The sequence below is a fragment of the Mustela nivalis genome (assembly GCF_964662115.1).
Source record: "Mustela nivalis genome assembly, chromosome: X".
Classification (NCBI taxonomy): domain Eukaryota; kingdom Metazoa; phylum Chordata; class Mammalia; order Carnivora; family Mustelidae; genus Mustela; species Mustela nivalis.
The window spans coordinates 86842697-86864036 of record NC_139040.1 but is presented as its reverse complement, the minus strand read 5'-3'; the positions used below and the strand labels follow the sequence as shown (position 1 = coordinate 86864036).

Below are 21340 nucleotides of genomic sequence, written 5' to 3'. Positions count from 1 at the left end.
TCCCAAAGAGGTGAAGTGACTTGTCCAAGGGATACATTTAGCAGAGTTAGTGGTGGCCAAAAGAAGAGAAGGAACCCCAGGTCCTGCCCTTGGGTGAAACTCCTGGCTGGAAGGCAGTGAAAGACATATCTAGGACTTAGGATGGTCAGTTGTAATGTCAGGACCCACTATAAGAAGGGTTTGGGGGATTTTCAGGAGAAGGTAGGGTAAGGAGACAGAGCCATCTCTTTTACCTGGTGACTCTGGACCTTCCTTCTTTCTGATGATGTAGTCAAAGGATCTCATGCGGTTTAGAGAGGTGGCAGTAATTACAGGTTGATTCCATGAGACTGGAGGCTTCTGCCACCCCGAGATGTGGCCATTTTGCAAAAAAGGGTAAGAATCCTATGCTGCCCAGTCTCTTCTCTTTTTCACTTTCCCTCTTTTTTGTCATTCAAGTTTTCTAAAAACATATTGAGATCTCCCCATGTATTCCTCTTCTCCCAGGCAAATAAGTTGGTGAAATACCTGTTGGTTAAGGACCAGACAAAGATCCCCATCAAGCGCTCAGGTAGAGTCATACCAACCTGCCTCCCTGAAATCTTCTCTCAACTCCCCTCTCTCCCATGCCCTGGAGTAACCAATTTACTTTTATAGCCTCTTCATTCTCCCATATGTCCTCCCTTGCCCTCCCGACACTCTGTTATGGCTGGCATCTCCCATTAGCACAGTTGAGAATTCAGACTGCACTGTCCCCACAGGCTGGACAGAGGGCTGCAGTTCCGTTGCCCCTTCTCAGCCCAGCTGCTCCCACTTCACCCTTCCTACAGACATGCTGAAGGATGTCATCCAATGAATATGATGAATATTTCCCAGAGATCATTGAACGAGCAAGCTACGCTCTGGAGAAGGTGAAGGGGCAGCCCTGGGAGATGGGCACAATGGGGAAGCCTTGAATCAATAAGGACACATGTCTCTTCTGGAATAGACCACAGAGATCACTAATCCATCCCCATCACTCTACAGTTGGGCATACAATGGCTTAAGTAGGAACATAGACTAGCTTAGGGTCACACAGCAAGTCAGTGGTAAAACACAGCTAGGACTCAAGCCTCTCAGCTTAGTCCAGTCTGACGATGGATGTGTTCTGTAATGTATTTCAAATGCTCACCTCTCTTTCTCGTTCTCCATTCTCTATCTCCCTAAATATCTACAATAACAAAGGTGATGCTGATAATAGTACATTTCTTACCTGCTTTCTGTAGTGGTGGCCACTTAGCTAAGTGCTTTACCTCCACTATCTCACTAATTTCTCATACACACTCAAAACTCTAGCTACACAGTGCTTCTTAGCATCATCTTTATGAATGGAAATCGGTCCAGTGAGGGTGAGTGGGTAGGCATGCAGCTGAATGGGTGGCCACAGTTGGAAGTCCACATGCTCATTTTCAAGATGCTCAGGAACCTCACTGATGCCTAGGCTGAATTTTGTGATCTCACAGGCTATTCTTTTACTTGGCAGATGTTTCGAGTCATTCTGAAGGAAATTGATAAGCAAAGTAGATTGTATATTCTCATCAGCACTCAGGAATCTTCTGCAGGCATACTAGGAACGTAAGCTGGGAAAAGGGTGGGGTGGAAGGGAGGCTCTGCTTCTATCTATGTGACTACCCCATCCTGTCATCTCTCCTCACATCTCCTTGGAGAAGCAGGAAGACAGGGCCTAAAACACCCTGTTCCAGCTCCCTCACATAGTTGGAGCCCTGCACATGGTAGTGGTGCTTTATTATGATTGACTGAAGGGTGTGGAAGCCTGGAGCAGTGCATTCCTCCTGTCAGGTTTTCTGTTTCTTTAGAAGCTTCCCAGGAAAGCAGACCTGTCATTGCTTGTCTCTTCCTACTGGCTTTGGTAGAGTGGTTCTCAAGGGAGGGCTTCCTGGTGTAGGTAAATCATGATGCTTGAAGGACAGGAGCATCACTGGAGCTTTGCCTAGAGTTCTTTTGGGGCAGAGGGGTCTAAGAGAGAAAGAAGGGACTCACATTGGCTGGGTCCATGGGTTGTCCCAGTTTGGCAGGCATTCTTCTCTCTTCTTGGCAACCTGAGGCAGGGGAGGATTGGATTTTCCCATTTTACTGAATAGGAGACGGAGACTCAAGAGTCTAAGTGTCTTGATCAGGGTCACATAGAGCTTGAAGCACAGACTAGGCAGAATTCTGTCATGTCTCAGGAATCTGGGAGAGGATAGCCTAGATGGCTGCCGGACATAAACCTTTTCTCTACTTTGTTATTTCCCTAGGACTAAGGATTCACCAAAGCTAGGTCTCCTCATGGTGCTTCTTAGCATCATCTTTATGAATGGAAATCGGTCCAGTGAGGGTGAGTGGGTAGGCATGCAGCTGAATGGGTGGCCACAGTTGGAAGTCCACATGCTCATTTTCTGTCCCTGTCTCCTCTTGCCTCCTCTTGCAGCTGTCATCTGGGAGGTGCTGCGCAAGCTGGGGCTGCACCCTGGGTATGATTGGGCTCTCTCAGTGCTTGCTGTTCGTGTTGTCATTTGGAAAGAAAGGATGGTTCCAGGATTGCATCATCTGGTGGTCTGGTGGAATGGGTGGGGGTGCTGGTAAAGGGTCCAGGGTTCTGAGATGGATGGGTGGGGAAAATGGTCCTGAACTCTCTGCATCTTCCCACCCCTATGTCACTCTAACCTGAGATAGAAGCTAGAACTTCAGGGGCATACCTGACAAAGAACCATTTGGCCTCAAGTTACTGATTCTAGTGACCATGTGTTCACTACTTTTTTGGCTTCATTGGGACTGCTGCATGTTCTAGAGAGGTCTCTTCCATGTTCAGAAATGTCTCTTCCCTCATCTGGGAAGTTTTAATCTCTGTTTATGGGTTATTTTTCCCATTGTCAGGGTAAGGCACTCGCTCTTTGGGGAAGTAAGGAAGCTCATCACAGACAAATTTGTGAAGCAGAAGTAAGTGGTGTTTGGGGGCTTTGTCTGACCCTGAAGTGTTCTGAGTGTGCTGGTCTGGTTCAGAAAGTACTCAGTCAGCCCTTTTATTACACTAGCTTTAGAGGTGGAATGGGCATCCTATGCCCTAGAACTGAGTCCTGTCCATAATTCCCATGAGTGACAGTTCCAGGACTGGGCTAGACCAAAGACAAGGCCCTTGCTTTAGGGTGTGCTCAGAGCAGGGTGCCTGAATAATGGCTCCTCTGTTTATAACACACCCAACAGGAACTTGGGTTTACTCCTCACAGGTGGCAAGATACTTTGGCCTTCCTGTGACATCATGCCCTATACATACCTTCTCTGAAGCATCAAGTGACTGCCTTGCATGGGTCCAAAGGGAAATGACAATATTGGAGACCAATACCATGAACTGTGTTTGGGAGTGAGTCTGGGGAAGGAGGGTCTTAGAAATCCTCCTCCAGGAGTTGAGTTTAGTATTTGAAGGAAGTTGTCACCTGGTGCCCAGTGGTTACACAACAGATTTGTTTGGTTAGAAGCAAGTTTCATTTCCTTTCTCCAAGGTACCTGGAGTACAAGAGGGTCCCTAACAGCAGACCACCTGAATATGAGTTCTTCTGGGGCTTGCGCTCCTACCATGAGACTAGCAAGATGAAAGTACTCAAGTTTGCATTCAAGGTAATAGGAGAGCTGCCCTGACTTGTCATATTAAGGGTAACCTAACTGGGGCAGACTATGTGCAGGGATGGTTAGGTACAGGGCAGTCTGCAGTTAGTATATAAGCATATGGAACTTTGCTGATGTCTGAGATTGCTGCTGAACATAAGGTTTACATTATTTCATTCTTTCATATTAGAAATTTCTAATTAGAAATTAGACTGATTTCTATTAGTCTGCTTGCACTGTCATAACAAAATAATACAAAATGGTTGCCTTAAACAACAGAAAATTATTTTCTCACTGTTCTGGAGGCTGGAAGTCCCAGCAGTGTCAGTTTCTGATGAGGTCTCTCCCTCTGGCTTGCAGATGAATGTCTTCTTGCTGTGTTCTCACAGGGTGGAAAAAGAGCCTCTTACAAAAACAGGAATCTTATTGGACCAGGGCCCCACCGTTATGACCTCATTTAACTCTACTTCTGTAAAGACCCAGTCTCCAAATATAGTCACACTGGGAGCTGGTGCTTTAATATATGAATTTGGGGGGAGGGACACAAACATTCAATCCATAACATACTCTCTTATCATTTCCCCTTTTCTCAGTTAGGTTAAGTGACTTGTCCAAGGTTACCCAGCACCTTAGTTATCAGAGCTGCAATTGGATTTCAGGACTGATAGAGCCCCAGGAAAATAAGAATTTAAAAAAATATTGCTCTTGATTTTATACAGAGCCCATTGTATGTACATAATAGATAATTACAAATGTTATTGTCCTTATATTGATTATCATTCCCATTTCAGGTACGCCAAGGACTGGGCTGCTCAGTGCCAGGAGGCAGTGGAGATGGAAGTCCAAGCTGCAGCTGTGGCTGTGGCTGAGACTGAGGCAAGGGCTGAGGCAAGAGCCCAAATGGGGATTGGAGAGGAAGCTGTGGCTGGGCCCTGGAATTGGGATGACATGGATATCGACTGCCTAACAAGGGAAGAGTTAGACGATGATACTCAGTCCTGGAACAGATTTTCATTTGAAATTGAGACCAGAGCCCAAGAAAATGCAGAAGCCAGCACCAACATCGACTTCAGCAGAGGAGTTAGCACCAGGGCTACCTTCAGTGATAGCGCTTGTATTAGCTTCAGTGGTGTGCCCAGCCCCAGTGGTGGCTTTGGTGGCAGAGCTGGCACTAGCTTTGGTGGCACACCCAGGACCAGTGCCAGCTTCAGCAGCACAGCCAGCATTTGCTTTAGTGGCATACCCAGCACTAGCACTAGTTTTAGTGGTGCAGCCAGCATTAGCTTCAGTGGTGCAGCGAGCACCAGCTCTAGTTTCAACAGTGAAGCCTGCATTAGCTTTGGTGGCACACCTTGTACCAGTGCTGGCTTTGGTGGTGGGGTCAGCTCCAGTTTCAGCATCCCACTCAGCAGCAGTCCTGGTTTCAGTGGTGGAGCCAGCTCTGGCTTTGGAGGCACACTCAGCACCACTGCTGGTTTCAGTGGTGCACTCATTACCAGTAGCAGCTTTGGCAGTCTACCCAGAACTAGCACAGTCTTTAGTGGGGCACTTAGCACCAGCACTGGATTTGGTGGCACACTGAGCACTAGTGTCTGCTTTGGTGGCTCTCCCAGCTCCGGTGCCAGCTTCGGTGGCACACTTAATACCAGTATCTGCTTTGGCAGCTCTCCTAGCACTACCAATGGTTTTGATGGAGTACTCAGCACCAGTGTCTCCTTTGGTGGTTCTTCCAGCACCAGCGCTGACTTTGGTGGCACACTAAGCACCAGTATCTGCTTTGGTGGCTCTCCCAGCACTGGTGCCAGCTTTGGTGGTGCATTCAGCACCAGTGTTGGTTTTGGTGGTGCACTTAACACCAGTGCTGGTTTTAACAGCACTAGTGCTGTTAGCACTAGTGCCAGCTTCAGCAGTACACCCAGCACCATCTCTGGCTTTGGCAGTGTGTTCAGCACCAGTGCTGACTTCAGTGGGGCACTTACCACCACTACTGACTTTGGCATTACTCCCAGTACCAGCATTGGCTTTGGTGGAGTTCCTAGCACCAGCCTCTGCTTTGGCAGTGTGTCTAACGCCAACCTATGCTTTGGCGGCCCTCCTAGCACTAGCACCTGCTTTAGTGGTGCTACCACTGCTAGTTTTGGTGATGGATCCAGTACCACTGCTGGTTTCATCTTTGGCAGTGGGTTGAACAGCAGTGCTGGATTTAGTGGTGGACTGAGCACTAGTGCTGGCTTCAGTAGTGGACTAGGGACCAGTGCTATCTTTGGTAGTGGACTGAGCACCAGTGCTGGCTTTGGTGGTGGACTGATCTCAAGCGATGGCTTTGGTGATGGACTGGGCACCAATGCTGGTTTTAGCAGCACACTTGGCACAAGTGCTGGCTTTAGTGGTGGCCTCAGCATCAGTGATGGCTTTGGTGCTGGGTTTAATAACAGCTTCAACGGAGGACCAAGTACCATCATTGGCTTTGGCAGTGGTTCCAACACCAGCACAGGCTTTATTGGCGAACCCTGCACCAGCACCAGCTTCAATGGTGGACCCAGTTCTATCATTGGCTTCAGCAGTGGACCAAGCACAGGTGCTGGCTTCAGCAGTGGACCAAGCAGTGGTGCTGGCTTTGGCGGTGGACCAAGAAATGGTGCTGGCTTTGGTGGTGGAGCCACCAGCCTTGGTGCCTGTAGCTTCTCCTATGGCTAGTGAGGTTTCAGGTAATTACATTTCCACAGCCATGGTCCTTGGGGATGGGTGTAAGATCTGGGAAATTCTATAAGAAATGCCAAAGTGGGAGGTTTGGGTGGGGAGATGAGGACAACAAAGGAAGTATGAGAAAACACTATATTTGGTACTAAAATGTGTTCCTGTTTGGTGTTTTGTTTTCAGGTTTATTTCCCAGGTTTACAGATATGGCTAATGAATTGCAGCAGTTCTTCCCAAGGAACCAAGGTACATCCTTGGAATTTTTGCCCACACAGCAATATAAGCAGATATTATCAATCAGCCGAGGGTGACACGCTATGAAAAATCTGCTTGGTGATCCTACTTTGTTGTTTGCTTCTTGTGTGCTGTCATATTTTCATAACAGAGTTACATTAAATTTGCAAGATGAATTGGAGGTTTTTTCCTGTCTTTTAATATGTCTAGGTTGTTGTAGTGACATTTCAGGTTCATAGAAGAACTAGAGGGCTCCTGGGTGGCTCAGTGGGTTTAAGCCTCTGACTTCGGCTCAGGTCATGGTCTCTGGGTCCTGGTATCGAGACCTGCATCGGGCTCTCTGCTCAGCAGGGAGCCTGTTTCCCCCCTCTCTCTCTGCCTGCCTCTCTGCCTACTTGTGATTTCTCTCTGTCAAATAAATAAATGAAATCTTAAAAAAAAAAAGAACTAGGGATTACTGTGGCTCTTCAGAGAAGGTGGGCTGCAGCTTTAGGCTAAAATGAAAGTAGGATTTCAGTGGGATAGAGACCTGGAGGAAGCACAGCAGGCAAGGAGACTATAGCTTGAGCAAAGATATAGAGGAGAAGGGAGTTGAGGGAAATTGGAAGGGGAGGTGAACCATGAGAGACTATGGACTCTGAAAAACAATCTGAGGGTTTTGAAGGGGTGGGGGATGGGAGGTTGGGGGAACCAGGTGGTGGGTATTAGAAAGGGCACAGATTGCATGGAGCACTGGGTGTGGTACAAAAACAATGAATACTGTTACACTGAAAAGAAATAATAAAAAATTAAAAAAAAGATATAGAGGGGAAAGGCCTAGGATAGAAGGCAGAGGGGGAGGGTTCTGGAGAGTAAATATACATCCATTTTGAGACATTTGTTTAAGAACAGAGAGAAAGAATGGAACTAGATGTGCACACAGGAACAAGGGAGGGTTTTCTTGAGATAAGAGAGAGAGAGAGAGAGATGAGATGTTGCAGAGAATGTGGAGGCAAAAGCCAATAAAGGACAGAAGGTAGATATAGAATAGTAAAGAATTTACTGAAGTAGCCCATGCCTGAAAAGGTGGGATGGGATAGAGTGCCAGGGAGTAGAAGGTGACCCTGACTTTGAATAGGATTTAAGGATGGCTGTGGAAGCAGATAAATGGAGCTTTGTTTCAAATAGTAGATCATCCCCCCAAAAGTAATGTGGATTATACAAGATTTGGGTCTTGCTGGTGGCTATGATGGAAGAACAAAGAAACCAAGGCAGTGAGTATATGAATCTGTCTCTTCACCACCAGACTGCAGATACCTAGATGCATGGAGAGTGGCTGAAGAAATGGAACATAGGATTTAAGCTGGCTATTGATGGTAGAACAATGAGGAGGAAGAGAAGTAGTGGATTCTAAGACAATGGAGGAATCAGAGGATTATACTCTTGATGCAGTACAAGAACAAACATAATTCATTCAAGAAATACTACACACATGCCCACTATGTGGGAGCCATGCTTCTAGGGATCCTGTAGATGACACAGAGTTGTAAGGACTAGGGACCAGGGGTCAGATAGTGGGATCCTTGTATTTAATCAGTTGTACTGGGGGCAGGATGTCTAGATGATGCCAAGACCCATGGAGTGGATGGCTGAGGGGGAACTGATCACTGGAGTTGAGGGGGTCAGGGAACTTGGAGCCAGGGTATTATTTGGATAATTTGTATGAACTGTTAAATCACTCAGGATGGCAACAGGAGTTAGAGAAGAGAGGAACACTGTGGTCCAGGTACAGATTCTTCTGAGTGTACAAATGAAGGTGCCTGGTCCTCAGCCATGCTGCATACCAAAGAGCAAGGGCCATACGTACTCACAGAGACTTATCTCCTCCCTCATGTTGAGAGGTGCTACCCCAGAACCCTTCCCTCTAGGAAGCCCTCATCCATTCAACACCCCACAGTACCAGAGGCATTTCACAAGATTGGGATCTTAAGATCTTGTGGGAGAAGACTTACAATGACTTCATGTCCCCCCACCTTTTTTAAAAAAGATTTTATTTATTTATTTGACAGAGATTACAAGTAAGCAGAGAGGCAGTCAGAGAGAGGGGGAAGCAGGCTCCCTGCTGAGCAGAGAGCCCAATGTGGGGCTTGATCCAAGGACCCTGGGATCATGACCTGAGCTGAAGGTAGAGGCTTTAACCCACTGAGCCACCCAGGCGCCCCCTTCTTCTCCCTTTTTATAGGCAGCAAAAAAAGTCTTTATTGATAAGGGTTTGGTAATTAAGAAAGGAAAAGTTTTATTCAGAACTACAGAGCTCCTTTGTTGTAGCTAGAAATCAAGACCTGTACGCAAAGTCCAGGTTCTTAAGGTAAAAGAAGTGCAAGGATAGAAGCTCTTAAAGGTGAGAGATAGAGCTAAGGCGGTTTGACTTCTTGGAAAAGGCTCAGTAGTGGGCAGGGACAGTGTCCAGAGCTTCCTCAGGTTCTCGGGTGATGTCCACATTCTGAGAGGAGAGAGCCCAGGATTAATAGGAATGAGCCAGCCCTGTGGAGACCCCGACACTCCCCTGATTCTTGTCCTCACTGACAGGCTCCCCTCCTTCAGCCAGGCCTGGATCCTGACCCTTTTCTCAGGCAAGCCTCTAGGGAATTTCAACCTGAGGACTTTGGGGTAGGGGTTGTTCTAGTCTTGCATCTCTTTGGCACCTCAGGCCTGGGCCATGGTTCCTGCATTTCTGGATGCTGGTTATTCTACCTGTTGGTATGAAACACCCAAGCTCTGTGGGATTGGGGTGGTATTTCTGTGTGGGTTGGCTCTTTCACCATGTGCTAGCTTAGGCCACAGAGTCCCTCACCTACCTCAGGTTTCTCCCGATGTGTGTTTACGGCTTCCACATTCAGGTAGATGGACTCCACTTTGCAGCCTCAGAAAGAACAACCAGTCCATCCATAAGTCCCCAAGGTTAAGTACAGATCTTCCCTGAGCTGTCATTTGCTCCTTCACCCATCACTACCTATACCCTGAGCTCCACACTGTGTGAAGATTGTGACTGTTCTGTAGGGAGGGGACTATAGACCAGCTGTGTGTTGTATGGGGAAGACACCAGGTCTAAGAGAAGCTAATGGGATGTTCTCCCAGCTGCCCCTAATAGTCTCAATGTTCTCTGAGCTTCAGTTGCTCAACTGATAAAGGGAAGGAGATGGGAATAGATGATCTCTGGGGACTCCCTCAACTCTTGTACTCTGTGAGACAGCAATCTAATCTATATAATAGTGATGGAGCCCTGTGGACCTCCTAAGCTGTGCAAAGTGCTGAAGTGCTCAAAGAGTCCTGGGGCCACTGCCTTGGGGCAATCAGTCCAAGGTAAAGTTTTTTTAGAGGACAAAAATGGTTATGGAAACAACAGAGATGTGGAAGGTCACAAAGGAGTTCTGAGAGCCTGAATAAAAAGGAGTGGTATCACTCTGGGGCATGGGGGCTATCAGAGGAGGTCCAATGCCTATGGAAACCCCCCCTTAGCTCCATCCCTGTGGATTGCAAACTACTTTGGGCTTCAGTGCACTCTCTTCCCTATTCACACACCAGAAGATATTTGAGTCTTTCTCTCCCCTGCTCATAAATATTTCATAGCAAACTAATGTCCCAAGAGATAGTCTAAACTTACCAGGTCAGTCTCTGAACTTTCTTCAATCTGGCCCAACCTACACTTACTCCTCTGATCCCCTTTGGGGACCATGCTTAGTGCTTTGGTAGAGCCAGAGAAAGTTGAGGACAGGCCCTGGATTTAGAGGCCATACCAGTTCTTCCCTGCCTTACCCTATTATTGCCAATTCTTCCTTCACCAGGACATCCAATTACTCACCCAAGAAACTTCCCCCAGGACTCTGCTAGGCAAATGGTATGCACTGAAAGCATGTTCATGTCCTCTATATGTCTTTCTTCAGATGAGGTTGGGGGCACTTACCATAAGCCACAGGTGTGAGTTTAAGCACTGTGTGCAAAGGACACTTGAGATATGGCAGCTCATCTGGAAAGGAGGAGAAAGTAGCCATCACAGACAAGGCACTGGGGAGGGTACCATCTCCTCAGGCCTCTTCTGCCATACCCCCTTCCTTATGGTCAGCTTCATCAGGGTCACACTCCCCCACACTCTGCAGTGGACAATGTTGAGAACAGAGTGGGTAGTAGTGAGAAAGAATGCAGAAAGGTGGTCTCTAGAGCAGAGAGGAAGGAAGACCCTAGGGAATGTGAGCAGACTGTGAGTTACCCAGGAGGGACAGGCTCATTATCTGAGATGTGGCCTATCTCTTCACTCACAGAGCAAGCATGATACTAAGGCAGACCTCCCTTCTGACCAAAGCCTAAGGCCTTCCACAAGCTCTTTTAACATGAAGGTCCACAGATGATTCTTGGCAAGTGTTTTCTGAGAGCTTGTTATGTGCCAGGGCCCTTGGAAATGTATATACGTACCTTGGCATCTCCCATAGTTTTCTCTCCAGCCAAGGCCTTTGCTTTCTGACACCTCTCACACATGATGGGTAAGCATTTCTTGATTAACTGGTTTCTAGTTGACTATTGTTCATAAAATTGTTCTGAATATTCATATACCATTTCTTGTATAAGCCTAGGTTTTCATTTATTAGACATCCCTGAGAGGAGGAGATGATCAGGCCCATTCCATGGATGAGGAAACTATGACTCTGAGAGGAAAGACACTTTTCCTATGTCACAGTCAGGAAGTGGCAGCATTGGGACTTGAACTTAAGACCCTCTGAGGCTAAACACATGCTCTGACCACTGTAGCCAGCTGCCACGGCCATGGAGGGGCTCACAGTGTCATGGGAATGACACCCCCATCTCTCACCACTCTCCAACAACAGCCACTCTCTCCCACCCAGGCTGCCCTTACCACTTTCTATCTCCCTTCACTGAGCCAAAATCAAACCCCTCATGGCTTCCCTGTCCCCAGGGTTCACCCTTTCTTAAAGCCACCACCACCCTCTCAGCCTCCTGAGACATCAGGTTTGACGATATCCTGGGCATCCATCTTGCTCCTTCTTGTCTTTGTCATCACCATTATCAGGCCCTGGGGCCCAATGCTTTGGGTACAAGGTTTCATTCCACCCTTGTTGATACTCTTCAGGGGTTACTGTTCCCCATGACACATGTGACAGGATGGACTCAGAGAAGGGAAGTGACTTGCCTGTGGTCTCTGACTTGCTCTGCTACCACTTGGAAAAGTAATCTTGGCCCAAACTTTTCTTTCTCTGCCCCTAAGAGTTCCCACCTCTCACAGCACAAGATTGGGCTAGATGTACTCTGAGGGTTCTCCAGCTCTGAGGTCCTGTGGGTCTGCTTTCTGAGTCATATCATCTCTCTGGGCCTCAAATTTCCTCACTAAGTAACAGGAGTAAAAACATGTACCTAGCACTGCCTAACCCAGCTTCCAGGGCAGCTGAGAGGCAGCTGGGGGCAGCTGGTGTGGTCTGTGCATGAAAGAAGGCATAAGTGGTAAAGCAGTGTGAGAATGACAGGTGCATGTGCTCCTCCCTCAATCTACACATCTGAGGTGGGGGTTCTCTGGAAAGAAACTGAGTTTGACACCTCTCCCTGCCCTCTGAGCCCCATGACCTTCAGTAGGTCACTTCACCTCTCAGAGCTTTCATTTCCTCATCTGCACAGTCAGGGTTACAGTGCTTGTCTCACAGTCTCAAAGACAGTACTGAGCAATAGAGATTGGAAGTTTTCAGGAATCTAGTAGCACAAGAACCCTCACCCCAAACCCCATGCCCTTTTCCAGTGAGGAGACTGAGGACCAGGCAGAGGAAATGATCTGACCAATGTCAAGTTCTCAAGTTTCCTGGGTTTCAATTTTGGATGACTCCATATTACAAGGGTTCTTTACTTGGAAACTAGCATAGTAGAGAAGATTCGAGTCTGCAGGACATTGCACAATATAACTTTCAAGTATAACTTTGAAAGGTCCTCACACACCTTCACAATATCCTGGAGATGCTAATACTTCAACATCCATATCAGATATGGACTTTAAAACCAAAGAGTGACATAACAGTCCCTTGCCAAGCTCCCTGCCCAAGTCTGCAGTTCACCGTATGTTGTTAGGGTATAGATACTCTGTTAATTACAAAGTCTAGATATCTTTTAAAATGAAATTATAATTTAAAAACATAAAATGAAAATATCACTATCTTGGGAGAAATCATCCCCACAGCAAAGACAGAAACATACAGTTAGGATCATGAGGCAACAAAAGGTCCCATTACCACCCAATGACAGCTTGTTTCAGAGTAGTGTCTCTGCTTTTTCAGGTTGATGCATACTGTTAGGTTGGCTTTGAAAACATTAACTCAGAATAATACTAATACTAAAAACAGCAGCTGACCCTTATATAGCCCATACTATGTGTCATAAACTGTCCTAAACTTTTTACATATGTTAATTTATTCAAACTTCATTATTGTTCTCTCCATTTTACAGATGAGGAAATTGAGGCCAGAGAAGCTAAAATAATTTGTCAAAGCTAGTATGTAACAGAGCAAGAATTTGACCTCAAGCATTCTTGTTCTGAATACTGTGCTCTTAACCACTAAGGTATAAACCACAGACTGCTGGTGTCAGGGTCCCAAATCATATATAGTTTCCTATGCTAAGAACAGATAGGAGAGTGGTACCTGAACTCTTATCCAGGAAGTAGGCCAGGAGGCACCGCATGACAGCCTGATGACAGATCACCAGTACATTTTCCTGCCGTTCTAACTCCATTATAACTGGCTCCAGACGCTGAACCAGATCCTCATAGGACTAAAAATGACAGAATATTTGGGAAAAAAAGGGAGATGAGTAGATTTGCCCACAGAAGAACCCAGGACTATGAATTAGGAAAAGTTGGTTCTGTCACCAGTTCAGTCGTTGACCCAGTAGTATGATCTTAGACCACTCACTTCTTTTCTAGCGTCTTAGTTTCTCATCTACTAACTGAGAGCATTCAACACAGTTGACCAAATAACAATAATAATAAAACTTCTTAATATAAAATTCCTAGATTTTTTTCCCATTCAGTTTTTCCTCCCTTCCCCTGTGGTCCTCTGTGCTATTCCTTATGTTCCACATATGAATGAAACCATGTGATAAATGACTTTCTCTGCTTGATTTATTTCACTTAGCATAATCCCCTCCAGTTCCATCCGTGTGATGCAAATGGAATCTGGGAAACAAATTGAGGATTACAGAGGGGAGGGAGTGGGGGAATGGAGTAACTGGGTGATAGGTATTAAGGAGGGTACATGTTGTGATAAGCACTGGGTGTTATACACAACTAATGAATCATTGAACACTACATCAAAAACTAATGTACTATATGTTGGCTAGCTGAACATAATAAAAATAAATAAATATAAAAATAAATATGTTTGAAATTCATAAAGAAATAAAAGAGACAAAAATGAGAGAAAGAAATAAGATGCCATTAAATATATGATGTAGATTTGGAAAAAAACTAATGGAATTTCTAGAAATAAGAAATACATTTATGTCTCCAAAGGCAAAGGAAACAAAAGTGATAATAAACTTTTGGGACTTCATCAAAATCAAAAGCTTCTGCACAGCAAAGGAAACAATCAAAAAAACAAAGAGGCAACCCACGGAACGGGAGAAGTTATTTGCAAATGAAAGTACAGACAAAAGGTTGATATCCAGGATCTATAATGAACTCCTCAAACTCAACACACACAAAACAGGCAATCATATTAAAAAATGGGCAGAAGATATGAACAGACACTTCTCCAATGAAGACATACAAATGGCTATCAGACACATGAAAAAATGTTCATCATCACTAGCCCTCAGGGAGATTCAAATTAAAACCACATTGAGATATCACCTTACACCAGTTAGAATTGCCAAAATTAACAAGGCAGGAAACATGTGTTGGAGGGGATGTGGAGAAAGGGGACCCTCTTCCATTGTTGGTGGGAATGCAGGTTGGTGCAGCCTCTTTGGAGAACAGTGTGGAGATTCTTCAAGAAATTAAAAATAGAACTTCCCTATGGCCCTGCAATTGCACTACTGGGTATTTACCCCAAAGATACAGATGTAGTGAAAAGAAGGGCCGTCTGTACCCCAATGTTTATAGCAGCAATGGCCATGGTCGCCAAACTATGGAAAAAACCAAGATGCCCTTGAACAGATGAATGGATAAGGAAAATGTGGTTCATATACACTATGGAGTATTATGCCTTCATCAGAAAGGACAAATACCCAACTTTTGTAGCAACATGGATGGGACTGGAAGAGATTATGCTGAGTGAAATAAGTCAAGCAGAGAGAGTCAATTATCATATGGTCTCACTTATTTGTGGAGCATAACAAATAGCATGGAGGACATGGGGAGTTAGAGAGGAGAAGGGAGTTGGGGGAAATTGGAAGGGGAGGTGAATCATGAGAGACTATGGACTCTGAAAAACAGTCTGAGGGGTTTGAAGTGGCGGGGGTGTGGGAGGTTGGGGCACCAGGTGGTGGGTATTATAGAGGGCATGGAATGCATGGAGCACTGGGTGTGGTGAAAAAATAATGAATACTGCTTTGCTGAAAAGAAATAAATTTAATTAAAAAAATACATTTATTAAAAATGAAAACTAAATGAACCGGGTGAATGAAAGATTAGATAGAACTTAAGAAATAGTGATTTGGAAGATAAAGCTGAAGAAATTACTCAGAATGCAACAAAGTCATTAAAAATAAGAAGTTAAAAAGCAAAGGATAGGGACAGGATAAACACACATTCAGTTTTATTTCCAGAAGGAGATAATAGAGATTATATGAAAAAGGGATGAAGCCATAATGTCTGAGAGGTTCTAGAATTAATGAAGAATTCAATCCTCAGATTCAGGAAGTCTAAATAATCACAAGCAAAATAAAATAAAAAAAAGTTAAATATATCAGATTAGAACATAAAATCAATGAAGATGCAAAGATCTTAATAGCAGCCACAAAGAAGGTAAACAACAATTAGACTGACTAGAGACTTTTTAGCTCCATCAGAAGCCAAAAGACAGTGGCGATGAGGGGAGGTGTTAAGATGGCAAAGTATGGGTACCCTGGGCACAGCTGTATGGAGGTCAAATCCCTTGGAACACCCAGGAAACAGATCTGAGTATTGGAATAAGGATTTCTACAGTTGGAGGGAAAAAGCTGTACAGGCCTATTTCAATAAAAATAAAGCGAATCTAAAAGTCCAAACATTCCCCACTGCAAGCAAGGAGGAACTCTGCAGAGGACTGACCAGTGGGAAAGAACAGCCAAAACACAGTAACAGAGTGCACATACCGTATATTAGAAACACTTCTTGAAGTGCCAAACCCTGGGCATTGTATGATCACTCTTTAACTTAATATTACTTTCAGATACAGGAAATATAACACACAAAAGACAGAAACATAGCCAAAATGACAAGGTGGAGAAACTCTCCCCAAAAGAACATTCAAGAAGAAACCACAACCAGGAACTTGCTAAAAGCTAATTAATATAAGCAATACATCTGAACGATAATTTAGGACACTCATAAAACTACTAGCTGGGCTTGAAAGAAGCATGGAAGATACAAAAACAGAACAAAACAAAACAAACAAACAACAACAAAACACCTTGCTACAGAGACAAAGGACCCCAAAGCTAGTCAGGCTGAAACAAAAAAGTGCTATAACTGAGATGTAAAACAGACTGGATATAATGACAATGAGCATTGAAGAAGCAGATGAGAGAATAGGTTTTATAGAAGATAAAATTATGGAAAATAATGAATCTGGAAAGAAACCTAGTAGATCATGAAGGTAGACTTAGGGAACTCATTGATTCCAGAAACCACAATAATATCTGTGTTATAGGAGTCCCAGGAGAAAAATGTGTGTGTTGGGGGAAGGGACGGAAGTCTTATTTGAACAAATTATATCTAAGAACTTCCCTAATCTGGGGAAGGAAACAAGCACTCCAGGGCAAGATTCACAGAGAACTCTTCTCAAAATCAACAAAAAGTCAACACTACAACATATCATAGTGAAACTTACAAAATGTAAAGATAAAGAGATAATTCTGAAAACAGCTAGGGACAAAAGATAAAGAGGCAATTCTAAAAACAGCTAGGGGCAAAAGATACTAAGGTTACCAGCAGACCTGTCCACAGAGACCTGGTAGGCCAGGAAGCAGAAGAAGGAAATATTCAACATGCTAAAAGGGAAAATATGCAGCTAAGAATACTTTATCTAGCAAAGCTATTATTGAGATTAAAAGAAGAGATAAAGGGTTTCCAAGACAAGAAGGAACTGGGTGGCTCAGTCAGTTAAGAATCTGACTCTTGGTTTTGGCTCAGATTGTGATCTCACAGGTCATGAGATGGAGCCCCAAGTCAGGCTTCATGATCAACAGGAAGTCTGCTTGAAGATTTTCTCCTTATGCCCCTTTTCTCACTTGCTCAAGCTCTCCCTCTAAACCTCAATCCTAAACTAGCCTTGCAAGAAATATTAAAAGGGATCCTTTAAAAGAAGAGAGAGCTCTAAACTAACAAAGATCAGAAAAGAACAGAGACACCCTACAGAAACTGTGACCTGACAGTACCACTTTACAATGATACTAAATTCATATTTTTCAACAATTACTCTGAATGAAATGGCCTACATGCTTCAATCAAAAGCCATAGAGTAGGGGCTCTATGAGCACCTGGGTGGCTCCGTGGGTTAAAGCCTCTGCCTTCAGCTTGGGTCATAATCCCAGGGTCCTGGGATCGAGCCCCACATCGGGCTCTCTGTTCAGCAGGGAGCCTGCTTCCTCTTCTCTCTCTCTCTCTCTCTGCCTACTTGTGAACTCTATCTGTCAAATAAATAAATGAAATCTTAAAAAAAGCCATAGAGTATCAGAATAGATTTTTAAAAAAGACCCACTGATACACTGCCTACAAGAGACTCATTTTAGAACAAAAGTCACCTCCATATTAAAAGTGAGGGGGTGGAGAACAATTTATCATGCTAATGGACATCAAAAGAAAGTTATAAGAGTCATCCTTAGATAACTAGATAACTAGATTTTAAAACAAAGACTATTAGAAGAGATGAAGAAGGGTACTGTATCATAATAAAGGGGCCTATCCAATAAGAAGATCCAACAATTGTAAATACTTATGCACCTAACTTGGGAGCAGCCAAATATATAAAGGAATTAATTAACAAAATTTAGAAAACTCACTGATAATAATACAATAGTGATAGGGGACATTAAAATCCCACTCACAACAATGGAGAGATCATCTAAGCAGAAGATCAACAAGGAAACAAGGGCTTTGAATGACACACAGGACCAGAGGGACTTCACAGATATATTCAGAGAATTTCATCCTAAAGCACCAGAACACATATTCTTTTCAAGTCCACATGGAACATTCTCCAGAATAGATTACCCACTGGACCACAAATCAGGCCTCAACTGGTACATGAGATCATACCATGCATATTTTCAGACCATAACGCTATGAAACATAAAGTCAATCACTAGAAAAAAATTGGAAGGACCACAGATACATGGAGGTTAAAGAACATCCTACAAAAGAATGAATGGTTACCAGGAAATTAAAGAATACTTAAAAAATACATAGAAGCAAATGAAAGTTAAAACATGACACATTAAAACCTTTGGGATGCAGCAAAAGCAGTAGGAAGAGAGAAGTGCATAGCAATACAGGCCTTTCTCAAGAGGCAAGAAAAGTCTCAAAGAGAAAACCTAACCTTACAACTAGTAGAGCTGGAAAAAAGAACAGCAAATAAAACCTATACCAAGCAGAAAACTAGAATTAATAAAATTAAAGCAGAATTCAGTGATAGAAAATTGAATTTTTTAAAAAAAGAACAGATCAATGAAAATAGGAGCTGGTTCTTTGAAAGAATTAATAAGATTGATAAACATCTAGCCAAACTTATGAAAAAGAAAAGAACATATTGCATGGAGCACTGGGTGTGGTACATAAACAATGAATCTTGGAACACTGAAAAAAATAAAAAAAAATAAATATGTTTAAAAAAAGAAAAGAGAGGGGGAGGAGTCAAGATGGCGGAGAAGTAGCAGGCCGAGACTACTTCAGCTAGCCGGAGATCAGCTAGATAGCTTATCTAAAGATTGCAAACACCTGCAAATCCATCAGCAGATCAAAGAGAAGAAGAACAGCAATTCTGGAAACAGAAAAACAACCACTTTCTGAAAGGTAGGACCGGCGGAGAAGTGAATCCAAAGCGACGGGAAGATAGACACTGGGGGGAGGGGCCGGCTCCCGGCAAGCGGCGGAGCAACCGCGCACAATATCAGGACTTTTAAAAGTCTGTTCCGCTGAGGGACATCGCTCCAGAGGCTACCTGGGGCAAAGCCCACACGGGGTCAGCGTGGCCTCAGGTCCCGCAGGGTCACAGAAGGATCGGGGGTGTCTGAGTGTCGCAGAGCTTGCGGGTATTGGAACGGGAAAGCCGGCTACAGAGACAGAGCCGACAGTAAGCTCGCAGCTCGGGGTGACATTGAACCGGTCGCAGGCTCGGTGAGCTCAGAGCGCGGCCGGAGGTCAGGCAGACGGGAGTAACTGAGCGCGGTTCTCTGGGCGCGCACTGAGGAGTGCAGCCCTGGGCTCTCGGCTCCTCCGGGCCGGAGACCAGGAGGCCGCCATTTGTATTCCCGTCCTCCGGAACTCTACGGAAAGCGCTCAGGGAACAAAAGCTCCTGAAAGCAAACCCAAGCGGATTACTCACCCCGGCCCTGGGTAAAAGCGGTGCAATTCCGCCTGGGGCAAAGACACTTGAGAATCACTACAACAGGCCCCTCCCCCAGAAGATCAACAAGAAATCCAGCCGAGACCAAGTTCACCTACCAAAGAGTGCAGTTTCAATACCAAGGAGAGCAGCAGAATTCTAGAGGAGGAGAAAGCAAAGCACGGACTCATGGCTTTTTCCCTGTGATTTTTTTTAGTCTTGCGGTTAATTTAATTTTTTTTTTTTTTGCCTTCGGGTAAAATTTTTTTTTTTAACTGTTACCTTTTTCTTTTTTAACGATTTTTGACTAGTTTATCTAATACATATATTTTTTTTCTTTTTTATATTTTTCTTAGGTGTTTTCTTTTTTTAAAAAATTCTTTTTTTTTCCTCTTTTTTCTTTTTTTTTTATTGTTTCCTTTTTGAACCACTTTTTATCCCCTTTCTCCCCCCTCACGATTTTGGATCTCTTCTAATTTGGTTAAAGCATATTTTCCTGGGGTTGTTGCCACCCTTTTAGTATTTTACTTGCCCCTTCATATACTCTTATCTGGACAAAATGACAAGACGGAAAAATTCAACACAAAAAAAAGAACAAGAGGCAGTACCGAAGGCTAGGGACCTAACCAATACAGACATTGGTAATATGTCAGACCTAGAGTTCAGAATGACAATTCTCAGGGTTCTAGCCGGGCTCGAAAAAGGCATGGAAGATATTAGAGAAACCCTCTCGAGAGATATAAAAGCCCTTTCTGGAGAAATAAAAGAACTAAAATCTAACCAAGTAGAAATCAAAAAAGCTATTAATGAGGTGCAATCAAAAATGGAGGCTCTCACTGCTAGGATAAATGAGGCAGAAGAAAGAATTAGTGATATAGAAGACCAAATGACAGAGAATAAAGAAGCTGAGCAAAAGAGGGACAAACAGCTACTGGACCACGAGGGGAGAATTCGAGAGATAAGTGACACCATAAGACGAAACAACATTAGAATAATTGGGATTCCAGAAGAAGAAGAAAGAGAGAGGGGAGCAGAAGGTATACTAGAGAGACTTATTGGGGAGAATTTCCCCAATATGGCAAAGGGAACGAGCATCAAAATTCAGGAGGTTCAGAGAACGCCCCTCAGAATCAATAAGAATAGGCCCACACCCCGTCACCTAATAGTAAAATTTACAAGTCTCAGTGACAAAGAGAAAATCCTGAAAGCAGCCCGGGAAAAGAAGTCTGTAACATACAATGGTAAAAATATTAGATTGGCAGCTGACTTATCCCCAGAGACCTGGCAGGCCAGAAAGAGCTGGGATGATATTTTCAGAGCACTAAACGAGAAAAACATGCAGCCCAGAATACTATATCCAGCTAGGCTATCATTGAAAATAGAAGGAGAGATTAAAAGCTTCCAGGACAAACAACAACTGAAAGAATTTGCAAACACCAAACCAGCTCTACAGGAAATCTTGAAAGGGGTCCTCTAAACAAAGAGAGATCCTACAAGTGGTAGATCAGAAAGGAACAGAGACCATATACAGTAACAGCCACCTTACAGGCAATACAATGGCCCTAAATTCATATCTCTCAATAGTTACCCTGAATGTTAATGGGCTAAATGCCCCTGTCAAAAGACACAGGGTATCAGAATGGATAAAAAAACAAAACCCATCTATATGTTGCCTCCAAGAAACACATTTTAAGCCCGAAGACACCTCCAGATTTAAAGTGAGGGGGTGGAAAAGAATTTACCATGCTAATGGACATCAGAAGAAAGCAGGAGTGGCAATCCTTATATCAGATCAATTAGATTTTAAGCCAAAAACTATAATAAGAGATGAGGAAGGACCCTATATCATACTCAAAGGGTCTGTCCAACAAGAAGATTTAACAATTTTAAATATCTATGCCGCCAACGTGGGAGCAGCCAACTATATAAACCAATTAATAACAAAATCAAAGAAACACATCAACAATAATACAATAATAGTAGGGGACTTTAACACTCCCCTCACTGAAAAGGAC

The 21340-nt window shown here is 44.0% G+C and overlaps 2 protein-coding genes across 4 annotated transcripts in view; one reads left to right on the top strand and one right to left on the bottom strand.

Moving 5' to 3' along the window:
* The first annotated feature begins 809 nt into the window (after positions 1–809).
* LOC309856376 (melanoma-associated antigen D2-like) lies at positions 810–6728 on the top strand. The gene is given in 9 exon segments (XM_082717469.1): positions 810–832; positions 834–890; positions 1502–1593; positions 2277–2356; positions 2450–2492; positions 2896–2958; positions 3519–3633; positions 4423–4509; positions 6502–6728. Coding segments are annotated over 9 exon segments (696 nt in total). The 5' UTR covers positions 810–811; the 3' UTR covers positions 6640–6728.
* A 1857-nt stretch (positions 6729–8585) lies between these two features.
* Positions 8586–21340, bottom strand: part of PFKFB1 (6-phosphofructo-2-kinase/fructose-2,6-biphosphatase 1) — a 91630-nt gene continuing 78875 nt past the window's right edge. For all 3 annotated transcript variants that reach the window (XM_082717451.1, XM_082717450.1, XM_082717452.1), the window contains 4 exons: positions 13224–13353; positions 10496–10558; positions 9390–9454; positions 8586–9034 (listed from right to left, as the gene is read on the bottom strand). In XM_082717451.1, coding sequence (XP_082573577.1) covers positions 8975–9034; positions 9390–9454; positions 10496–10558; positions 13224–13353 — 318 coding nt within the window. In that variant the 3' untranslated portion in view covers positions 8586–8974. The remainder of the gene's footprint in view (positions 9035–9389; positions 9455–10495; positions 10559–13223; positions 13354–21340) is intronic.